Source organism: Acomys minous, assembly GCF_964271855.1.
Source record: "Acomys minous genome assembly, chromosome: 9".
NCBI lineage: Eukaryota > Metazoa > Chordata > Mammalia > Rodentia > Muridae > Acomys > Acomys minous.
In genome coordinates this window covers 97753647-97777153 of record NC_140490.1, presented here as the reverse complement: position 1 = coordinate 97777153, position 23507 = coordinate 97753647, and the positions used below count along the sequence as shown (strand labels likewise).

The 23507-nt window shown below is 45.6% G+C and overlaps 1 protein-coding gene across 1 annotated transcript in view; it reads left to right on the top strand.

Moving 5' to 3' along the window:
* PLXNC1 (plexin C1) overlaps window positions 1-23507 on the top strand; it is a 157050-nt gene that overhangs the window by 81909 nt on the left and 51634 nt on the right. The window contains exons 8-14 of the mRNA XM_084796334.1: window positions 863-965; window positions 1083-1178; window positions 13330-13469; window positions 16118-16297; window positions 18772-18859; window positions 21217-21420; window positions 21552-21737. Of these exons, the coding sequence (XP_084652460.1) occupies window positions 863-965; window positions 1083-1178; window positions 13330-13469; window positions 16118-16297; window positions 18772-18859; window positions 21217-21420; window positions 21552-21737 (997 nt within the window). The remainder of the gene's footprint in view (window positions 1-862; window positions 966-1082; window positions 1179-13329; window positions 13470-16117; window positions 16298-18771; window positions 18860-21216; window positions 21421-21551; window positions 21738-23507) is intronic.

Sequence of the window (23507 nt, the reverse complement as noted above, 5' to 3'; positions counted from 1 at the left end):
AGCTCCACCAACCAGGGACAGTGCCTCTTTAGGGAGCTGCTTGAGGGAGAGGCTCCTTCCCTGAAAGGAAATCTGTTTCTGCCCTCAGGAAACTACCCTCTCTGTACGCTAGGCCCTCTGGAGCGTATATGAGCACCAGCCTAGGTGCCCCTCCCTCCTTGTAAGGTTTCTTCTGGAATCCCATGGACAGTTTCCAGCCCAGCAACAAATCGTTCTTCTATGACTACCATCTCATCCTCAGCTCTGACCCGCTCTTTACGCATGCTCCTCAAATCCTCCACAGTTACCCACGCGCAATGGCTCCTTCGGTTAGCAGACAGGGGTCTTCCGTCCTCTGTTGTAAAGCCAAGAGCGGCGCCCCGCCCTCTCTGCCCGCCAGGTAGTGCTCAGTGTGGTTGGCAGCACAGCTGCTCCTGCGCACGCACGAAGGCTTGCTGAGCTGCTGAGTGGCAGTAGGGAAGGGAGGATCTATCTTTAGGGTGCTTTACCTGAGGGTGGACAAATAGCAACCAGGTTCAGAATCAGATTCTGTGGTCCCCCGCCCCCCCCTCCCCCCCGTTATCAACAGACCAGCAGGTGACCCCAGCTTCAGGTCTCCATGGCAACACCTCTGTGCATGTGATGACAGTCTGTCGACTTACAGGGCTTCCCAGAGAAGGGCACAAAGCGTTACTCTACTCCAACCTCCAAGGACCATCCTTTCTCCCTGTCCATCCTAGACTATCCAAAGATTTTATTGTTATTACTATTAGTATTCTTATTCACTTACGTTCTTAACATGTAGCACCACAGAGGGAAAATCCTAGGATATGAACAGTTCCCCCAAAATACAGGAATTAAGTTGGTTTTCCCATGTTGCTAGATGCCCAGCATGTATCGGAACTGGCTGTGCCTGGTGTAAACGTGACAGAAAATGCATCCATCCCTTCGCATCCTGCGACCCGTCAGATTATGAGAGGAACCAGGTAAGGTGGGCGTTAGAGGTGTTATGAGGTGTGTCAGAAGCACGTGGCTGTGTGCACACAGACCCAGCCCTTCCTGTGCGCCTCCCTCTGAAGCTGAAGGGATGTTCTCCCATGTAGGATCTCTGTCACGGCGCTGTGGAGAGACCGCCCACGGGGTCAGGAGCAGGAAGAGTCGAGGAGCATAAGAGCAACAGAACCGACCGGGCCTCACAGGTCAGACTCGACTTTTGTGTTGATAATGGAAAAGCAAAATCCCCTTTCGACGACAACTCCTACTGCTTTGAGTTTCTTTTTTAAAATTCCCCCATCTTACTTACAGCCCCAACTCCCACCCCCGCACACGCATACACCTTTTTTTTTTCTTTCTTTCTTTTTTTGGTTCATTTTTTTTTAAACCAAGTTTCACATAATTGGCTCAATATATCAAAGGCTTCACATTCACACAAATTAAAACTTTGTAATTATGAAAAATGATGCTGTTCCCATAGAGGTGAAATTGTAGAGGTGACTTTGTGGCTCACTGGGGAAAGTGTGGCATCCAGCTAAGGTGACTTCCGTTCAAACCCAGATACTATGATTTCACTGATGATTGGCATGGTGTGTGTGGGGTCTGGGTGTATGCAAAACAGGCAAAATGGCCTTGTTTATTTTATTTATTTTTTAATTTTCTTTGCGGAGTTGATGGAGCCCATCATTAATAGTGCCAAAATTAGAATGGCCACAGAATGCTCATCTCTTTCCTCTTCTCAAAAGTGCCGCATTCTTTCCCGTGAAGTTTTCCTGGAAACCTCTCTTGCTTGCTTCATAGCTATAATCACCACGCTCTACACGCTCTGCGAGCATGTGAGTAACCCTGAGCAGGAAGGACACATGTGGCTCGGTTCTGTTTAGTAGTTCACTGCTGCCTTGCCTCAGTTGACACGAGTTCACCAAGTGATTACCTGTGGTGACGAACGCACGCGCACAAAGTGGACAAGCTCCCTCTCTCATTCTCTTCCCAGTCTGCCAGGAGCAGACAAATTAAGAACAGCCCTGGAAGCCGTTCAGAAGGCCCCGATTCCTGCCTCATGACTAATCTGTCACTCTGACGTCTCCATTTGCTGCTATTTAAGGTCAAGTGTCAATATAAATAAGTAGCACGTTTTTAATCATTACTGAAAAGTTGATAGTAACTTTAGGTGAATTAAGTAACAGGCTGAGGGCCCATGAACCCAAATGGATTATGCAGTTAATTAAAGCATCAGAGAACCGTGGTGTGCCAATATCTCTGGCCTGTGTGTCTCTGAGGCTTAATTAAGTGATAGGCCGCTTCTCTGTCCTCCGTGGTTTGTAAAACTAAGACACAGTGACAGGCGCTTCGATGGAGAAGAGAGAAAGCCTTTCCCTCTTAATTAAGCTTGGTGGTGGTTGTTTTTCAGTTTTGGTAAACTACATGGAACATGAAATTTGCCATCGTCCCTATTTTCGGTGTATAGTTCGTAGTGTTAAGTGTCCGTCCATGCTGTCTGTGCAGCCGCTCACCAAAATGCTTTCCATCTTGCCAAACGGAAACTCAATGCTCATTCAGTAACTCCTCCCCCTCCCCCCTCCCCTCCCTCTCCCCTCCCCCTCCCCTCCCCCTCCCAGACCCCCGTGGTAGCCACCGTTCTTCTATCTTCTGTCTCTAAGACATAATTTACTGTAGCCATCTCGTGTGAGTGTTTGCCTTTTGTGACTGGCTTACCTCATGGTGCCCTCAAGGCTCATCCATGTTGTAGCATAGATTGGGCTCTCTTTCCTTTTAAAGGCTGAATAATATTCCAGCCTGTGTACATAGCACATTTGATTTACATATGCCTCCACCTACAGGCTCCTGGTTTGCTTCTACAATTTAGGTATTATGGCAAGTATTGTTAAAAACACAGCCTTTAATCCCAGCACACGCTTTTAATCCTAGCACTGAGGAGGCAGAGGCAGGTGGATCACTGTGAGTTGGAGGCCAGCCTGGTCTACAAAGCCAGTCCAGGAGAGCTAAGGCTACACAGAGAAACCCCGTCTTGAAGAAAACAAAACAAAAACAAACAAACAAACAAACAAAACAACACAGGTTTATGACTTCCTCTTAGATCTACTGGGTTTAATTTTTTTGATCAACACCAAAATATTAAAGACTCCTAGATCACACCGTAATCCTTTTTTTTTTTTTAAAGAGCCACCATCCTGTTTTCCATGGCAGTTTCACTAGTTGAGGCATCTACTAATAGCACTTGCGGGTTTCTGTTTTGCACATCCTCACTAACACTTACCTTTTATGTTTAGTTTGGTCGTTACCAGACTCGCAGATGTGAGTTCATATTTTCTTCTCCTTGTGATTTGTGGCGCCTTCTCATATGCATGCTCACCACTGGATGCCTTCTACTAAACTTCTTTCCCCTTGTTTTGATTGGTTAACTCCTTTTCTTCCTTTGGACATAAGAAGTTTTATTCTAGGTTTTAGCCCTATAACAAATACGGCATTTGAAAATGTTTCTCTCCCATTCTGTAGGTTACCTTCCAACTCTGTTGAGTGTGTGTGTGTGTGTGCACGCGCGCGCATGTGTGTGTGTGTGTGCCTGTGTGTGTATGTGAGCGTGTGTGTGTACATGTGTGCGTGTATATGTGTGTGCATGTGTGTGTGTGTGTGTGTATTGCTAGATCTCAAACCCAAAGCCTCACACACAGCAAAAAAGCACTCTATGTTCACTTATATCCCTGGCTTAGTTGTTCTTTGATATAGAATTTTTAGTTTCAATGGAGTCCAATGTGTCTATTTTTTTCTTGTTTCTTGGGCTTTGGGGATCAGGCACAAGAAACAACTGCCCACACTTACGCTTTGACAAAGCCTTTCAAACCTCATGTCTTAACTCATTGGTGTACACCTTGACCAATTCTTGAGTCTGTTTTTGTATAGGTCCTTCCGCATAGGGATATTTGATTTTTCCAGCCCCATTTCTTGAGCACTCTTTCCCTGGTTCAGTAGCTGTAACATCCTCACTGAAAATCACTTGGGCTTGTATGTGAGGCTTGGCTTCTGAGGGCTCTTTCCTGTTCCATTGCTCTGTGTGCCCCTCTTCTCATTAGAGCCATATTGTCTAGTCTCACAGTGTTTTTAGTATGCTCTGAAATCAGGAAGTGTTAAGTTTTCCAACTTTTTTTTTTTTTTTTGCTTTTTAAAGATTGTTTATAAGAAAACACAACATAAAACTTTTACTCAGTTTCCTCTGATAGTACCGTCTTGCAAAATATAGGTGAAGAGTCCTGCTAATGATGTCAAAGGTCAAGGTGTAGAATTCTCACTACCGCAGGACTCCCCTAGGCTGCCCTATTACAGCCCCGTCTATTGCCTCCTCCCCCCCCCCCCAGCCCTGCAGCCCCTCGACCACTAAATGTGCTCTCCACTCCTATGGTTTTGACATTTGAAGAATTTTATGTAAATAGAATCATCTATATTTACCCTTTGGGAGATTAGATTTTTCATTAAATTTATCTTTATGGATACATAAAAACATAGAGTGTGCATATTAATGGGGTACACATGGTAATGTGATGCAATTATCTGGAAATTCAGCCGAGTTCTTGTATGGCACTCTGGGCAGAGACTTTGTAAATGCATAAAGAGAAGGGTGACGTAGTCACGGCACTCTGGCTTCCTGTCCTCTGCCTTCCTGTGCCTTCTTAACTGTGATACTGTGGTTTGAAAAACCAGGGTCACCCAAGAGAGAAGGCTGGGTCTCAAAAAGAAACCAAGGCCCAGGCTTGCCTCCAGCATTTCTCTACGGATTGCCCTTCTAAGTCTGGAGAAAGACATTTTGTTGAGACCGAAAGGTTCACTTTAAATGTGTATGACTCAGAACACAAATCTCAGGTTTGGTTGTGGGGGACTGGTATGCTGCCTGGCATAGAGATTTCCCGTGCTCTGTCTGTGAAACACCGCTGTCTTTCATTTGTCGTGCAAATGTGAAACTTTCTGGTTTGTACCGGTGGTTCTCATGTCAGCCTTGCATGGTGGACCCAACGGTTGAGGCAGAGAAGCCACTGAGAGCTGCTTCTTGACTCTGTCTGCCCACATCACCTAGGCACCAAATGCTTCCTGTGTGCCAGGCCCTGGAAAGGGAGCAGGCACCGGTGTTAGGCTCTGAGATGCTGAGATGCAGTCAAAGCTTTCCTACAGGAACTCGAGCATCTGCTGTTGGCTGTCGTGCTGAACTCCATGGGTACCACATGCAATACACAAATGAGTCAAGTCTCTCTCTGTACATAAGTCCTAAGACTCTTACCCATGAGAACACCCATAGATAGCAATGCAAGATTTAAAAAAAAAAAACTATATTAAGAGCAGAACCTGAAAGTACATAAACTCAAAGCCTGCCTATGCCCAGTATCTTAGTCCTTATTTTTCCCTTAGTTTATTTAAGCCCTGTGCCTGGTGCTTAAACACAATCAATATGATTGGTTAAGTCTTTGATGGATGGATTGGCTGATGGATGGAAATGACCTTTCAGCTCATCTCACAGGGGCAGGAGACATCTAGACAAAATAAGATAGAAGTCTGAATATTCTATTGCTAAGAAACCATCACAAGCAAGTGTGGTCATGGCCAGAAAATCCAGGAAACCCCCAACAATTCAGTTTGTCTTGACAGAAGAGGCTGAACGGGCAGGAGCCTGCACATGTTGGAATGTATGCCCCAGCCCTTTGGGGATTTTGCCTTGCAAATTCAGTGGCAGTGAAAAGCTCTTCACTACATCTATTTTAGTGTACGGATCTGATCATCTAAGAATGTGGTGCTCATAGGAGGAGGATTCCCGGTTCAATCCCAGGACAACTGCCCTCACTTAGGATTCTCATGACACTAAGACATACTTGGTCTAGGATACCCTGACTCAGACACATGAGCCCCAATTTGTCAGGGGACTGAACCAAAGAAAATTAGGGAAGCAAGCCCTGAATGTCATCTGGCGTAGAGTGGGGACAGCTGTGTGCTGCAAAGTCACTCTTCCTCTCTCTTTACTGAAACCATGAGTCTGCTGGTCCCGTCCCCTGGCTGGGTGGCCACCTTTCTTTCATTTCCTAAGCATCTTTCATCTGGTGCCCCCACCTGCTGAGGGCAGGTGTGGCTGCCCGTCCTGCCCTCAGGCTATGATTATATGTGGTATATAATGTAGATGATTTCTGGTCATGGTTTTGTTGGTTGGTTGGTTGATTGGTTGGCTTGTTGGTGTTTTTTTGGGGGTTTTGTTTTTTGGTTTTTTTTTTTTTTTAGGTTTTTGTTTGTTTTGTTTTTACTCAAGACAGCGTCTCACAATGTAGCTCTGGTTGTCACTGTGTCGACTAGGACCTCACTATGTAGACCAGTCTGGCTTCAAACTCACAGAGATCCACATGCCTCTTCCTCCCAAGTGCTGGGATTAAAGGCGTGCACCGCCACGCCCAGCCTCTGTGGTCACGCTCTTTACTCTACACAATATGCTTATCACTATAGGGCAGAAATCAACCACATTAGTCTATGTCTCTGTGCTTAAGGAATTTATTTTTTTAAGTATGTATTTATTTATTATATATATATAGTGCTTTTGCCTGCATGTATATTTGTAGGTCAGAAGAGAACACCAGATCTCATTATAAATGGTTGTGAGCCACCATGTGGTTGCTGAGAACTGAACTCAGGACCTCTGGGAGAGCAGTCAGTGCTCTTAACCTCTGAGCCATCTCTCGAGCCATTAAGGAATTTATATACACATTATTGTTGCCTTTTCTTCTGGGTTCCTTCATGGTTTTCCTCCATGACATTTGAATGTATGCTTTAATGTCTCACAGACATGCCAAATGGGCCCTTTCAAGAACTTTGCCTTCAGAAGAAAAATTAAATTTAACATAGATTCTCTCTCTCTCTCTCTCTCTCTCTCTCTCTCTCTCTCTCTCTCTCTCTCTCTCTCTCTGTGTGTGTGTGTGTGTGTGTGTGTGTGTGTCCACAGCTCCTATGAACCTGTAATTCCATTCAGAGGATGTTTGTTGAGCAACTATTACATGTTGGGCAGGCACAATACAGACCCTCAAGGAACTTGCACTGTCAAACTTAAAATGTTTTGGAGTGAGGAAGTGAGATTCTTTGTCATAAAAAGCTGAATGCACGTAACAGGAAAAGAAGCTAGAATAGTGACAGCTAATCTTTATCAGGCCCTTGTCATATCCTGAATTCAGTGTCTGTTTATCTACGCTTAACAATGCCACATTTCACAGGCATAGCAATTTCGCCTCAAAACCAAAATGTAGATAGGAAATTTGAACCCGGGTATCTGATTCAAGAATTTGCAGCCCTAACCACTACCCTATCTTCTATGACCTAAGTTAAAAACGTGTTAAACCACACCAGGCCAATGCTAAAAAGCCTCTCTAGAAGGGAGGAAACCCTTACAGATGATGCAGGCTTCTCTCAGGATGAGACTGTCACACTCTGTCCCATCTGTGCCCCAGCCTGGAAGGGAGTTATTTTCATGGAAAATGTAGGAGAGGGGGTCAGCTCAGGGTAAGTTCTAAGAGAAAAGAATGAACCCCAAGAAAGGCCAGGCATCTTCTCCAAGCCAAGGAGAAGAGAGAAGGCTCCCATTATCAGCCAGCGTGGCTGCAAGGAGAGTGGGTCAACAAAAATCAGAGGGCATCTTATAAGCAGGGTTAAGAACTGTATTCTTTGGTCTCAGCATTCTGGTCACTCAGGCCAGGTTATAGCAGCTACATTCAGGTTCAGTGGCCAAGGGTCATTTGTGGAATATCCCTGGTAGCTCCACCCCGAGCTGTGCCGGCCTCACCGTAGAGTTAGTTCCCAGGTCACAGAAGCAAGACTTAGTCTTGCCCAGAACAGCATGGGTCCGTTACTGTTCCCTGACAGTTTTCCATCTACAACCTGAGGCATTGCTGGCCTTTGGCAGTTTCTAGAACACACTAGAAGTTACATCCCAAGTTCCCTGGAGCCTGGTGCCGGGCCTCTTCTGAAGGGGTCCTTCCTTGGGGGACTGAGCATCAAATGCGTCGCCGTGTTCATTGAACTTTCCCATGATTCTTTGATGGAATTGTGGTCCATTCTTTTCTTTCCGTATCTCATTTCCTTTTACTCCTTTCCCATCTCCACTGCTGGTCACCACTCTGCTCACTTTATACATATTATTAATATATCACATCTCTCCTCTTTTCAGTCATTAGTGAAGATGTTAAATAATTCCAAACCAAATACTCACCCCCGTTGGGCCCTACAGGACACTTTCCTTTAATTAGTTGTATTACCTTTCATCTCTCTTATGTCCTTTGACTTCAGATTTCCTGCTGATTTTGAATCCATGTGACTTTCATCCAGTCCTGTTTGAACCAATTTTCATGAGTGAAAATCTGAGCGATGTTTTACCAAGTGTTGATTCAGGTCCAGACCTACAGAGAGCTTCACTGTATTCAGATTTTTCTTTTTCCCCCTAACAGATGAATAGAGTATACAGTTTGTTCTTGATAAACTGAGCCTTCCTAGTGGATCTCTTTCCAATAGTCTTTCCTCCACGAATGCCAGGGTAATTCTAGTTCTGTTGGTGTCAGACTTCAGAGAGGGTGAATCTCAGAGAGGGTTTCTATTGCTGCAAAGCGGCACCATGACCAAAAGCAAGTTGAAGATCAAAGGGCTCTGTCCCTCACTGAAGGAAGTCAGGACAGGAACTCAAGCCGGGTAGGAACCTGGAGGCAGGAGATGAAGCAGAGGCCACGGAGGGGTGGGGCTTACTGGGTTGCTCCTCATGGCTTGCTCAGCCTGCTGTCTTACAGAACCCACGACCACCAGCTCAGGGGTGGCCCAACCCACACTGGGCTAGGCCCTCCTCTAAATCACAGCTGGATCTTACGGAGGCATTTCCACAACGGAGGATCCTTCCTTTCAGACAACTCAAGCTTTTGCCAAGTTGATGTAAGACCAAGCCAGCGGGAGGTGCTTCTGTTGTGAGAGTTGGTCCTCTCAAACACTTTCAAGAACTGTTGCAGTTTCCAATATCTGATAAAGGCTTGGTTTGAAAAATAATAATAACAAAAATAAGCAGTTATTCTACAAACCACCTAATTAAGCAGCTTCCCATGTGCTTTCTTAATAAAAAAACAATGAGAAACCTGAGCTCTTTTTTTTTTTTTTACAAAATAATTAAAATTTATCATCACTTAAAAATAACCCTTGGGGGCTGGAAAGGTAGCTCAGAGGTTAAGAGCACTGATTGTTCTTCCAGAGGTCCTGAGTTCAAGTCCCAGCATCCACATGGTGGCTCACAACCATCTATAATAATATCTGGTGCCCTCTTCTGGTGTGTAGGTATACATACAGCCAGGACACTGTATACATAGTAAATAAATAAATCTTTAAAAAAAAAAAAAAAAGAGCGTGTTGGGCCAGGACAGTTATAGTCTGTGGTGTCTTGAATGCATATGTGGAAACCTTGGGAATAGGAAAAAGGATGACCCTGTAGAGCTATGAGAGGCCTTGGCTGTATCCAGCCCCACAGCAGTTTTCAACTAACTCTTCTAGGTGAGCTTGAGGATTGGCTACATCATATCAACCTGTGAATTAGATCTGAAATCACATTTAAAGTATGGTGGGTGAAAAGCATTGTGGGAAGATTGTTCTCTGCCCCTTTGATTTCATTGTATTTTTTAAAAAGTCATCAACAAATATAAAAAATATTTTTATGACTTGTTGCAATCATAAAGTATAGCTACATAGCTGTCCTATCTTGAATAACAAAACGAAAACATTTTCTTACATATTTTTACTGTCTAGGGTTGCGGTCATGCTCACAGCTCTTTAGCCTTGTAACTAAGATGAAGAAAAATTCTCCTGGCAAATGGAAGAACTAATCTGACCCTCTCTAGAAACAAACCACAAGCATCTGCCTCCATCAGATAGGCCAGGCCTGGGCTTAGTCCTAAATGACCAATGGAAACTCCTCTAAACAATAAGATTTTAAATCAAAATCCTACTGAGATTGCAAGGCTGTATCTACCGAAGGGAAGTAGGAAGTTAAAAAGATGTTATCCTCTGATGGTATTTCTAGACCCATTTATAAGCAAAATGTAACTGGTTTATTTGTTCTGTTTTTTGTTTTTAGTAGTTAGCGGCTCTCTTTATCTTGTACTATGAACGCAGAAGTAGCATGTGTACAGCAGGTTTTTAATTTTTGCTTTGTCAGACAACCACAGTATAAGTATAGGAAGCACAGAGAGAAAGGGTGGTAATGTGTTGCTTGCTATAGAGGAGAATTACGGTCCGGGAGCACAGCTCAGCAGGCAGCGCTTGCAGCATGAACAACTGACCTGAGTCTCCAGGGCCCCGAACCCTAGGGAAACCCAAAGGCTGAAATCCCAGCAGCCCTACAGTGAGATGGGCAGCAGAGACAGGAGAGTCCCTAGAAGTGTCTGCAGCAGCAAGCGAGGTAGAAGTTGAGGGCATACACATACACACGCACACACACACACAAACAAACATGCATGCACAAACATCTACACACATGCACGGTTTAAAACATATTTAAACGCAGACACACCTCGTTTCTCTAAGAGGACAGTGCTCTCTTATAGAACAGGGGCTGCAAACGTTCTCACAACAGTGGTCCTCAACCTTCCTTAACATTGTGATCCCTTTAATATATTTCTCATGTTTTGGGGACCCCAAAGCATAAAATTATTTTCTGTAATCATAACTGTAATTTTGCGACCGTTATGAGTCGCAGTGTAAACACGTGTGTTTTCCGATGGCCTCAGGCAGCCCCTTTGAACTGTTCCACTTCTGATGGAGTCATGGCCCACAGGTTGAGAACCGTTGCTCTACAAATAACCAGGCAGTGTGTGTGTTTTCGGCTGTGCTGGCTACACTGTCCCTGCTGTAACTATTCAGTTTTGTTAGAAGCATCTGGAGATGGCACAGAAGCTTCTGGATGGTGGCATGTGACGTGCTTTTATGGGTTTGAAATTCTGTTCTCCTTTTGACATTCCCTCTATCCCCCCCCCCCACCATGGGACATCCAAAAAACAGCAGACAGGATTTGACCCCCAGGCTCTTGATCTAGTCCGAACATACACCATGCCCACACTCATCCCGCACTTACCCCGTAGGTCCCCAATAAGTACTTGATCACTTGGCTGTCACCTCCAGAGCTGCATAGTAAGCCTTCTTATACACCACACACTTGACATTTGCAAGGGATTTAACTTGAAGTCGCTGCTAATCCCCCCCCCATCCCAAGTACCCACTCTAGCAGCCCCCCATAAAATGCAGTCAAGTATAACAGAATAATTAAAGTGACCCTTTCGGGCTCTCGGGGATTCAATAAATACAGGGCTAAAGTCCTTTTTAAAGTGATTAAAATAAAGTCTACCACGGGAATCAATTCCCTGCCACTTACATCATCGCTGTGGTGACACGAATGATGGTTTTACCATAATCTGCAAAATCAATCCATAGTGATAATGAGCGATGACTATTCTGCCATAATAGCACCTGTATTTGCCAAGACAGCAGAGTGAGAGGGCGCCCGTTTCTGTGGGACGGTCAGTGCAGCATGCCAGCAGGGCTGTTCTTAGGGACCTCACAGCAGCAGACCATCTTTCTGTCACCTGGAACAGCAGGGGTCAGGCAGGTGCTTAGTGACCACAGAAGCTGGGCCAGGGACTCAGTGTCCTCCTAATGGACCTCATCCTACAAAATGGCTGCTCTCAACCTTTGTGCTTTGGCCCGGTGCGACACAGTGATGCTTCTCTGGACAATTAGGTCACTTTCAAATGCTAAGGGTGTGACCATGAAGTCTACACGCACTGAGATCCGCTGTGTTTTCTGTTGGCCGGAATCTTGGAGTAGAGAGGATCTATAGAAGAACAAGAAGATGGTAGCATTTGAAGGCGAGACGAATGAGGCAATTGGGTTGTTTTGCCTTGAAAGGGGAAAACGGGGGCCTGAAGGGACGTCCCCAGTGGTTAGGAGTACTTTATTTTTTTAAGATTTATTTATGTATTTATTTATTTATTTTGTATGGGTCTTTATCTGCAGAAGAGGGCATCAGATCACATTATAGATGGTTGTGAACCACCATGTGGTTGTCGGGACATGAACTCAGGACCTCTGGAAGAGCAGGTGGCGCTCTTAACCACTGAGCCATCTCTCCAGCCCTAGGAGTACTTTTTGTTCTTGCAGAGGATCTGAGTTCAATTCTCCGCACTAGTGTCAGGTGTCTCTCTAGCTGTAGACGACCTGACACCCTCCTCTGGCGTCTGAAGCAGCTGATTGCACATACATATAAATTATGGTTGTTAGGAAGGAAAAGGGAACATGACTCCTGACTGCTTTGGGGTTTGTAAGAGAAATGGATTAGAACTTGCAAGGGGAGAAGTGGACACAGGGCTGAATCCTACAGAAGTTAGGACTCAGGTGACCTCATGGGACTCAGTCTTCTGTTTGGTTTTAGTTTTTTTGTTTTCTCATGACCAGGTTCCTCTGTGGAGCCTTGGCTGTCCTGGACTTGCTTTGTAGACCAAGCTGGCCTCGAACTCACAGAGATCCACCTGCCTCTGCCTCCCGAGTGCAGAGGGATTAAAGGCGGGACTCAGTCTTGATTATATATAGGTCAGAGAAAGCAAGAGAGTGGGTGGTCACACAGAGTGTGGTAACTGCCAGTCACGGAGATTGCATGGTTGTTCACAATGGTTTTTTCTCATCTAAGTTTTTAATACTGAGTGGCTTAAAGTTGGTAGATTTCTTAGAGCCCCCCCACCACCACCACCACACACACAACTGGAACAGCCTAATTGAAACAAACAAAAAAATATAAACTCTTTTCTAGGGAATTAAGCTCACCCGTATTGACGTTTGTATCAGTTGAGTGATGGGTCTGTGCTGGCTGGCCTCCACTGGGGCGGGGAGTGGGGGGCGGGGGGGCGCCTTTCCTTTGTCTTCACTTTCCTTGAACATCAGGAGCCTCAGGAGATGGAAAGGCAGGGAGCCTGCCTCAACTCGAGTGACAGCCCACCCCTCAGACAGAATATCGAGGCTCTCCGACTGCTCTCTCAACCGTCTTGTGAGACAAAGACTAATTGGTTTGGCCTAGTGCTGTCACGTGTTGCGAGTCACGAATCTTCAACCCTCTTCCTTGAATTCATTGATTTCATTACACACTGTCTGCTTGTGTTTGCAAAATGTAATTTCCTAGTGAGTTCTTCGAACTGCAGCACACCAATGTGTGTGTGTGTGTGTGTGTGTGTGTGTGTGTGTATGTGTGGTGTATGAAATGGTGCCATTTTGTCACTTTGATCTGCTGTTTTCATCTTTTGTCTCCAATAGGTCTTCTACATTAAGGCCATTGAGCCACAGAAAATATCAACCTTAGGGAAAAGTAATGTGATAGTTACTGGAGCCAACTTCACCCAAGCGTCGAGTATCGCGATGGTCCTGAAAGGAACCAGCACATGTGATAAGGACGTGTGAGTAGAAAGAGTCAGACCTGGTCCTTGGTAGGGTCAAGAGCCTACGCCAAAGCAATGCCAGTACGCGCTTGAGCTTTCTGTAGTCAAGTGATATCCAAGTATTTTATGTATTAAGATTATAATGAGTAAGAGGTTTTTATTTTGATTCATTTGAATGCAGGTGGGAGACTCGGGCTGTGTGTTGCTTTTCCTCCCTCCCCCAATTTCTTAGTCTACAACAATTTTAGGGGGAGCCTTGACTGGTTTTCAAAACAAAGTCAAATACACACACACACACACACACACACATTCCAATGGACCTAACTTAGAGATATAATTAGATATTTAATATAGAAATTGATGGACAGTCATGAAACCCTTCTTCAGTATGCTACCTGAAATAGGAAGAAAAAAAAATAGAAGTATAAACATTGTTCATTGTAGGTTTCTTCTCTTGACTGGCTTGATTTTTATTTCAAGCAATTAAATTACTAGGACATAGATTAGTAGTAAAAATAAAATGCCCCAAACAAATACCAGCTGACTTTTCATTAATACCCTTAAGTGAATTATTAGACCTTCCTGGGCTGGGGGAGGGGAGCTGGTAGAATACTGGCATTATGTAATAATAACACCATGACAGATAACTTTAGTTTTCTATTTGTTAACTTTTATAAGTTTGGACTAATTTGAAGTTTAAAAAAATAAAAATTAAAATTAAAAATGTTGCAGTCAACATGAACCATAATGCTGAGCTTATTTTCATCGTGGAAATGCGTTTAAGACAATCTGCCAAAACAGATTTGTAAAGCGCTCTGATCTGCCATGCTTATTTAGCGAACTTTATGTTTTAATTCACCGGCTGCACATTGCTGCCCCTCCCCCCTGCCCCTGGCCCCTCCCCTCTGCCCCTGGCCCCGCCCCCTTACCCTACTGCAGTAAGTCTGGGATACTCAGGGTCTAGATGGGGAAAGCTACCCATCACTGGCTTTCCTCTGTATCAGAGTGAATCATCGCACATTAAAGCCTGTATCGACGCAACCTAGGTAGCTTACGTGTGCCATTTATCCTGGCTAAATACCTTATCACAAAAAACAAAAACAAAACAAAAACAAAAAACAAAAAACAAAAAAACCCGACTCTCATTTCTGTGTGGCGAAATCTGTGGCGTTAGACACCTGTGCACTCAACAGAAGGCAATCAGCTCACTGTGAAAGAAGTCGTCTTTGGAGCATTGCCTGTTTCTGGCTCCTTACGCTCGCATTTCCATTCTGAATGCATCTTGAGATGCCACGGTTATTAAATTAAACGACTAAGAGACCTTTTCTGCATGCAGCGTCCCACCAACCACATCTGCACGGTGAACCCAAGTTCACAAGCGTGCGACGTAATAACCCAGTTAATCTCATACCTGGGCCCTGCTGTGAAATCCCAAGAACTCAGTTAACATGGATTTTTTTTTAAGCGAATGATTATTTTTTAAGAGAAAAAAGGCGACTGTAGTAGTGGAATGGTCTACATTCCCACCTCTCGCCTTCCAAAAAAAAAATGTATAAACAAGTTTGTGTTTTAATGGCTTGAAAATAAACTTCCTAGAGCTTTGCTCTAAATAAACAGAAGTCTTAAGATATACATCTGGGGCAGGGTATGTACAAACTGACGCTAATGTCTTTCAAATCCGCTTTCTCCTGAGGTGGTTGGGTTAATAATTGCACACCTAATATCCTTTCAGTAGTGAAACCAGAGTCTCCTGTAACACCATTGAGCTGAGCAGGTAGCAAACACAACTTGGTGTGAATGTGTGTGCTCCAGAGACTCGTAGACACAAGAGTCACTCAAGTGTGCAGTGGGACTGTCACAGACAGGTTGATTTGATTGTTGAGGGGCGTCAGGAGTGCATAGCACAGTCCCAGCTAATCCCTGGTATGGAAGCCCTCGAGGAGCACTAACTAGCCCCATGTCCTTCGATGACAAGACTTTGGGGTTCCTGAAGCAGGTTCTCTGCTCTTTGAAGGGCAGAACTGCTTGGTCTGTTTGGGGATATACCTTCCCATGCTTGACTGAAACTACTTCTTTGGGAAAAAAAAAGGTTTTAATTATGGAAATGGCAGCACATATATAAGAAAGATGCTTGTAAATAAGCCTCTTTACAACCTTGAAATTTGTGGACATTCCCCCAGTTTTGTTTTGTCTTTTCCTTCTGTTTTTTCCCCCATGGGGGTGATGGGGGCAGAGGGCATAATGGCTGCAGTGTCTTAAAATCAAATCTAGGAAGTGTCACTTCCTAGAGCCTTCAGTGTGTCTCTAGCAGGCAGGAGAATCCCACAATGCTTCACAGTGTTAACCTTAACCCTTTCATTTAGTGTGATGGCCCTCCTTGCCCTGGCCCGTTAGGACTTCTGAGGGCAAAGGGAACTGCTGCTCCTTCAATCCGCACTTCTGAGGGAATGCAGATCAAAGAGAGAGAGAGAGAGAGAGAGAGAGAGAGAGAGAGAGAGAGATGCACAAAAAGAAAGAAACCCAGTCTGAGCGAGCCATACCCGACCCTTTGACTAGTCAACTGTCCCTGACCATCTTCAAGTGAAATTCATAGGTTGTCACCTTAAGCAATCAACTGCACCAAGTGTCTGTGTCGTGTAAGAGTGCCTTTCCTGACCTCTTCCTAGGATCCGGGTTAGCCATGTGCTAAATGACACACATATGAAATTCTCGCTTCCATCGAGCCGAAAAGAAATGAAAGACGTCTGCATTCAGTTCGACGGCGGGAGCTGCTCTTCTGCGGGGGCTCTGTCCTACATCGCTCTGCCACACTGTTCCGGGATAGTTCCTGCCACCACCTGGATCAGGTATTGTCTGCGTCCCCAAAGGGGCATAAGACCATGCCCATCACACAAGTCCATCCAGCGACGGTAGCTGCACCTAAACTCTCTCTCAGTGTTCCTCCCAGGAGTTATTCCTAGAAAAACTGCTCACCGTCCAACAAGTTGGCTGTCCTGTTGTCACATAAGCTCTGTGGGCATTGCCTGATTTTATTTCGCCATGGCTACAAGGAAGCTCACCACTCAGATGTTTTGCTCAACCACAGTGACTGTTCTTAGCCCAGGTTGCTGTACCCTTTCTGTATGGTCTGCCCTTCCTGTTCCTGGCACAAGGCTTCTCTCATAGCTTTCATTTTCTACAGTTTGGGGTCAGCTGTTTTGAATGCTTTGGGAGAAATATTGGAGCCCACGCGCAGCCTCTACATTTCAAAGATCCTCCTTGAGAGTTAGACATTCCAAAATAAACTCTTTTAGCTAAATCCAATATATTAATGGGTGGGGGAGGTGTGTGTATGTGTATGAAATGGTCTCTCCTTAGTCAAATTTAAATTCACATCAGATTTTTGGAGTATAACCCCAAAGAGATTTTTCTTCATCTCACATGGCATGAAGCTAATTTTTTCAAGTGCTCTCTAGATAAAGCCACAGGCCATGCATTGGCAGGGGCTGGGGAAAGGGTGGGCATGAGAAGGAAAAGAGAGAAGAAATCCCTTATATTCTTATTTAAGAAGAGCATGTGAAGAGGCCCTGCTTGCTGTTGGTTTGCTAACCTGCTGTAGTGGAGCATTCACAGTGGTCATCTTAGACAGCACAGGAAGATTTTTCTCTAGGTTGTGAAACTGTGTATCTGTAAGAGGAAGTGTAGCCCTTTCTAAGGCATGGTCTCTGCTCTGCTTGCAGGGAGCTGTCTTCCCTGCCCCCCCCCCCAATTCCTCCTCTCTCCATCTAAGGCTGCACCCTAACTCTTTTCAGAATGCCATCAGTTAGAGTCCCCCACCCCCACCCACCCCACCTAGTGAGCTCACTGAGCTCTCATTACCTCTTCTATGACCTCACCTCAGGTCAGGAGATGTTGTTTAGCGCGTGTGTAAATGGCACCATCCCACCCCCACTCCCCAGTCTTTCTACCCTCAGCCTCCTTCTGACTAACTTAGGGGTCAGGGCATCTCCATGCAAACTTTGCAGCCCGATAGAGTGGTATAGGGAAGACTGGGATTTCAAAAAGCAAGACTCTTGCATGCATCCCTCTGCCCCGAGACTTAAGTATGCCCTATGTATTAAAAATAGACAGGATGTGGCACTCACCACATACTCACGGTATATCTACTGACCTGGTTAAACCTTACACAAAAACCCGGAGAAACCAACGGTGGCTTGGCCCTTTGACAGGAGACAATGGAGGCATGGCTGCACAGTTCAAACGATATGCTTGGCTCCCTGATAGCTGGGCCCACGATAAGGTGGTTTCTACCACAACGTTCCGGTTTTTCCTCATTCGTGCCATTGCTGTCCTTTGCTGTCCTGCACCATGGCTGTCTTGAGCCAGTGTGTCTCAGCTGCTCCCTGTCCTTGAACTTCAAGCAAGGAGGACAGACAGCCCTCTGGAACCAGTAGAACACTCCCGGGTTGGTTTTCTAGCCATCGAGGCAGGTTGTCAAGGTGGCCGTTACAGGCCCTTTGCCACCTTGTGTCTGGAGAGCTCAGGACCCCCACTGTCTTCGCTCTGCCCTGCACGCATTGGCCTGCTCTTGTCTGTGTCCTGGTCTTACCATCGGGAGCTCTGCCCGTGCGGGACCTGACATGGTTTCGGCCCCAGAACAAGTGTCTGGTGACCTATGAGAACAGGCAGAGCTGTGGATAGCTTCATACCCAGTGCCCACTTTGATGGTATCTGCTGACACACTGAGACTAGGTGAAGTTCTCGGTTTGCTTTCAGTGAGATTTGTGTAGCTTCCCTCTGCACTGAAATATCCCCCTCTTAAACAAGAATGCGAACTCCTAGCCTCACCTGCCATTTTAGCTTCGTCCAACATGTTCCCCATCTCACTAAACAAAATGTAATTGGTAGGTTGGAAGTTTGAGCATGAAAATTGTTAGAGCGGATCATCTTCACATAGATGAAATAGTAATCAAATGAGATTTTTGTGCCATGAAATGCTTTCAAGGCACAGCAGATGATCTGGTTATATGTGACAAAGTAGCACAAAAAAAAAAAAAAAAAAAAAAAAAAAAAAAACTCAAATTGTATTAAAGATTTTGGGACATTTTCCCAGAATTAAAATAGGATCCGACCTGCAATTTTATAGGCATGTGTTTTAAAATCCTGAGTCTGTAGCTAGTACCATGTAAAGGCTTCTAAAATTATCTCACATTTTAAACTGAAATTAGTTAATTGTCTCCCAAATATTACTGAGCTTTAACATGAATTGTGGATTAGATAATAGTTCTGTGTGTAAGTGCCAATTGTCTATGGCTCACCTTTGTCTTTTTATTTCTTGCAGTGGTGGGCAAAATATAACCATCAAGGGCAGGAATTTTGATGTCATTGACAACCTAATAATCTCACATGAGCTAAAGGGAAACATAAATGTAAGTTTAAGAGTTATTTTCATTCATAATTTTGTTTTCCTTACACTGAACTATATGTGTTTTCCAGGAAGGAGGAGGAGTGTATTTCATTTCTGTGACTTTGGCGTTATAAAGTGTTTCTTATTTATGATATGATATATCCTGTCCGTGCTGTGACAGAAAGATCTTATTCTTGAAGTTTTTTGGGGTTGCCACACAAAGGAACCAGAAATTAATTTCCTATGATAAGGCCTGCCATGTTCTGTGTGACTTGTGGCAAGTCACTTTAATGACGTAATGCTTTTTCCATATGTGTGGAAATCTTTGTGGATGCCTGGGATGAGACGTACAGAGGTGGTGATCCAGCCGCACAGAGGGAGGTCGGGTAATTTGGCTGAAGTAACATAAATCCTCTTATCATTGTTTATTGGGTCCCATGTGGCCACTTTCTTCCTCCTACCTCTACCATGTCCCCTTAGTAGAGACAGACTATGGAACTGGTCCCCATCAGGGTTCAGTCTTCTGAGAAGAGCCTTGAAATCCATCCCCTGCCCTCCCCCCGCCAGGAGCCTATAGGTTGAGGCCATGGCTGCCCATGAGGAAGGGGTAGGTCCAAGCTGCGCTTTGGGACCTCTAGGTACGCAGTTACTTATAGGTGCTCCTTGAGTGTTCTTTTCTTGCCTTCTTCCTTTTCTCTAATGTGAAATGAGCAATCTTCCTGGGACTCCACCTGGCCACTTTCTGCCTGGGCCAGCAGAGCAGAGGATGGCCAAATGCTGTGTCCCATCTGCAACTAGTGTGTGTCCAAGCCTAGAAATAGCAGGCATATTGAGCCATCTTCTTACAGCCTTGTCCTACACACATCCACTTTCTGACACACTTCCTGGCCAGTTCCCAGCCTCCCACTGTGTCTGATTCTGGCCATTTCCCCATGATGGTACCACATTCAGTTGTGTACTTGGCACTTGACCTGAGGCACAGCCTGAGCCAGTAGAGATGGAGACATGTTCTCTTTACCAAAAGCATGTATTTATTGAGCACCTACTGTAAGCAAAACATTCTGTTGCCAGCAAAAACAAAGGGTACAGGAGCTACTGCCTCTACCCTAGCCCCACCTTCATGAAGGAAGATGGCAGACGTGCCCTGGAATTGGAAGCTGGCACCTGGCAGCACAGGTGATATCAAGTGCTAGGTCCTCTGGTTCCTTCCATCTCAGAAACCTTATGAGTCCCGGTTGGAACCTAGAGGCTGGGTTGGGATTGGTGATGGGGGTGGATGAAAACCACACAGGGCCATGCAAGAGAGAACCACACCAAAAACATCATTCTGCAATGTCTGCCCTGCCCCCCCCCAACCCCCGTTGTCCCTGGCTCTGTCCTAATGTGGCCACCTACGGATGCCCTCCTTCTGCTGGCTCTTAACTTCAGGATTCGAGAAAGCAGAGAGGGAAAGGTCCTCCCACCTGACCCTTTTCTCCAAATGAGTGTTAGTCTCTTCTTTCTCCTGCTCTTCCTCCCTCCCTCTTTATCTTACAGTGCTAAGTACCAGGGCCTCAAGCATCTTAGTGAAGCCTCCTGTCACTGAGCCACACCCCCAACACACCCTCCTTTAAGCACCTGCCAACCTTTCCTTGCATTGCCAGTTCCCCTGTCGGTCTCTCTGCACCCTTGAAAATGGCAGTGTATTTATGGGCTTTCTTCATAAATCAACCTGTCCTTTGGCTTTGGGTCTCTGCTATGTTCTGTTATGCCTAAAAAGCTGCTTCCTCTTCCTTGTGGTTAGGGACTTCTGCTGACAGGGGGCCTCTGCCAGAGCTTCCTCAGCTAAGGGACTCTTGCTAACCCTCTGCAGAGGCTCTTGTGACACATGGTGACTCAACCAGGTACAAGCAAGTTAGTGGCTTGGCCGTGGCTCTTGATTCCCTTCCTAAAATTTCCAGGACTCAGCCACGGAGACTTGGGAAGAACCTTAGAGCTTTGAGCCAAAGTTACTCCTTGGCCCAGCCTGCTTCTCTTTGCAAAGCCTCCTCCCCCTACCCCCATGACATCACCTGACACCTCTCCTGGCCACCAATAATACCAATGATACCGTGTCAAGTATGCTAGCATCTGTGGAATGCTTACCGTGTGCCTGTCCGACCCTAAGCACTTTCGCAGATATAATCTCATTCACTATAGCCCACGTTTAATTGAATGAATTTTTATCTCATTTCATTTAGGGTTAATTTAATCCTATGCGATCCATCGTGTTGCTAGCCTGGTTAGCCTGGTTTTACAGAGGGAAAGACAGAATTCCACAGAAGTTTGGTAACCCAGGTCACTTAGCATTTAGAGCAGATGTTCTTTGGTGCCTAACAGCGGGCTCTTTCCTCTCTCCAGGTCTCTGAATATTGCATGGCAACTTCCTGCAGGTTTTTAGCTCCCAACCTAAAGAGCTCCAAAGGGCGTACAAATGTTGCCGTGAAACTAAGAGTCCAAGACACCTACTTGGATTGTGGAACCCTGCAATACCTCGAGGATCCCAGATTTACAGGGTACCGAGTGGAATCTGAGATTGACACAGAATTGGAAGTAAAAATCCAAGTATGTTTGTTGGTTTGGTACTCTCTTCCTTTAATTTTTCTCCGTGGGCTGCTCCCACCCCTGGGCTGGAAAGGTATGTGAGTTTCCATATGTGCTCTCTGAGTTCTTCATCTTCATCATGTTAATTGCAGAAAGAAAATGACAATTTCAACATCTCCAAAGACGACATTGATATTACTCTCTTCCACGGGGAAAATAAACAGTTTAATTGCAGCATTGAAAACATCACCAGAAACCAGGATCTCACAACCATCCTTTGCAAGATTAAGAGCATCAAGAATGCAAACAGCATTGCTACCTCCTCTAAGAAAGTCCGTGTAAGTCACCGGGAAGCATTACCTGCTGTCTGTACCTGAGCCTTGACAATCCCCTTACGAGCCTCCAGGTTGGGATGGAATCCTTCATACATCTTTAGATGTTTCTCTTTAACTAGAAGGCGATCAACAAAGCTGATACTGCAAGCCCAAGCATAATTCCAACCAGAATAGCAGGCAGCCCCATCCATGTGCTTGTTTGAATGTCAAAGCGTTGAGCACACCATTGTGTATAATCCTAATGAGCCTTGATAGCTTTTGTTCTAGCTGTACATTTACACCGTAGCATCTGCACGCAGCATCTCCAGACCCGCTGATGACTGAGCTGTCACTCTTTCTCTAAATGCAGAGGTGACAAGTCTTAGTAGAAACCCAAAGCGCAAGCCTCTTTTGGGCACAGGCAGGGTGTCACTAGCCTCTGTTGGCGACCCAGTAAGCTACAGTCTGCAAGTGGCTTCCTCCACTATGGGCACCCTGAGGGCCCTCTGAGAAGGGACACATACAGAGTGTTGTTTACTGTGTCCAATGTAAGAGGTGCTGCACAGTCTATTAAAAAAAGAAAAAAAAGAAAAAAGAAAAAGCTCTGTGAGACAGGGGGCTGTAGCTCAGTGGTAGAGTGCTTGCCCGTGGTCCAGAAGACTCCAAGTTTAATCTCCAGCAGTACAAAATGAGAAAAGAACAAGCTTTTGCTTTGTAATAAAATAATAATAATAACAACAATAATGATGATGATGATGATTGGCTAAAAGACACGAAAGAACATATCATACTTGGAGGCAGTAGTGAGTATGCACTCATGTGCCAGCTGTGTTGCTTAACAGCTGTGTGGCCTTAGATAAGGCATTTGACTTCCCCGGCCCTTGCGTTGTTTATCATTTTGGTAAAAGAGGTAGTGGCCGCTACAAAATGAGCAAAAAGCGAGCCTACAAGTTGGCCTGCTAGTTGAAGGTGGCACATACTTACATCCTTCCGTCCACAGCACGCTCCCAAGTGCCTGCCCTGGGATCCAAAACCCAGCAGAGCAGAAAGCAGGCAGAAGCAGCTGCCTTTCTGGAGATTCCCAGTGAAGATGTGCAGGGGGGACCAATCTTTAGGGAGGACAATGAGTAGGGAGAGGGGGAATTAGAGCACCCCAGGATGTCTTTATACCTGATGGTGGAAAAGTATGCAGAAAAGTAACGTGAGAGTGAGAGCCTTAGGGAGGGGGAGGAGGGGGAGGAAGAGGAAGAAGTGGGGAGGAGGAGAAGGATGAGGATGGGGAGGAGGAGGAGAGGGAGGGGGAGGAGGATGGGGAGGGGAGGAGGAGGCGAGGGAGGGGGAGGAGGAGAAGGATGGGGAGGGGGAGGAGGAGGGGGAGGAGGAGGGGGAGGGGGAGGAGGATGGGGAGGGGAAGGATAGGAGGAGGAGGGGAAGGATGGGAGGAGGAGGGGGGAGGATGGAGGGGAGGAGGAGGGGAAGGATGGGGAAGGGGAGGAGGAGGGGAAGGATGGGGAAGGGGAGGAGGAGGAGCAGCAGCAGCCACAGACAGACTGGACAGAGGCTTTCCTGTGCTTCAGACCTGCTGGCTAGATTTGATCCATATCCAATGGGTCAACATGACTGGAGTAAGGGGCCCAGTTCTGAAGAGGTTAAAAAGTTCATGGGGGAGGGCCAGAGATTATTAGCACCTTTTAGTCATTACCATGGGCTTGAGTTTTTATTCTGGGCAGCTGCTAGAGAGATAGTGAGTACAGAGATGGAGTGAGCTGATGTCTTATAGGATAGAGACCTTTG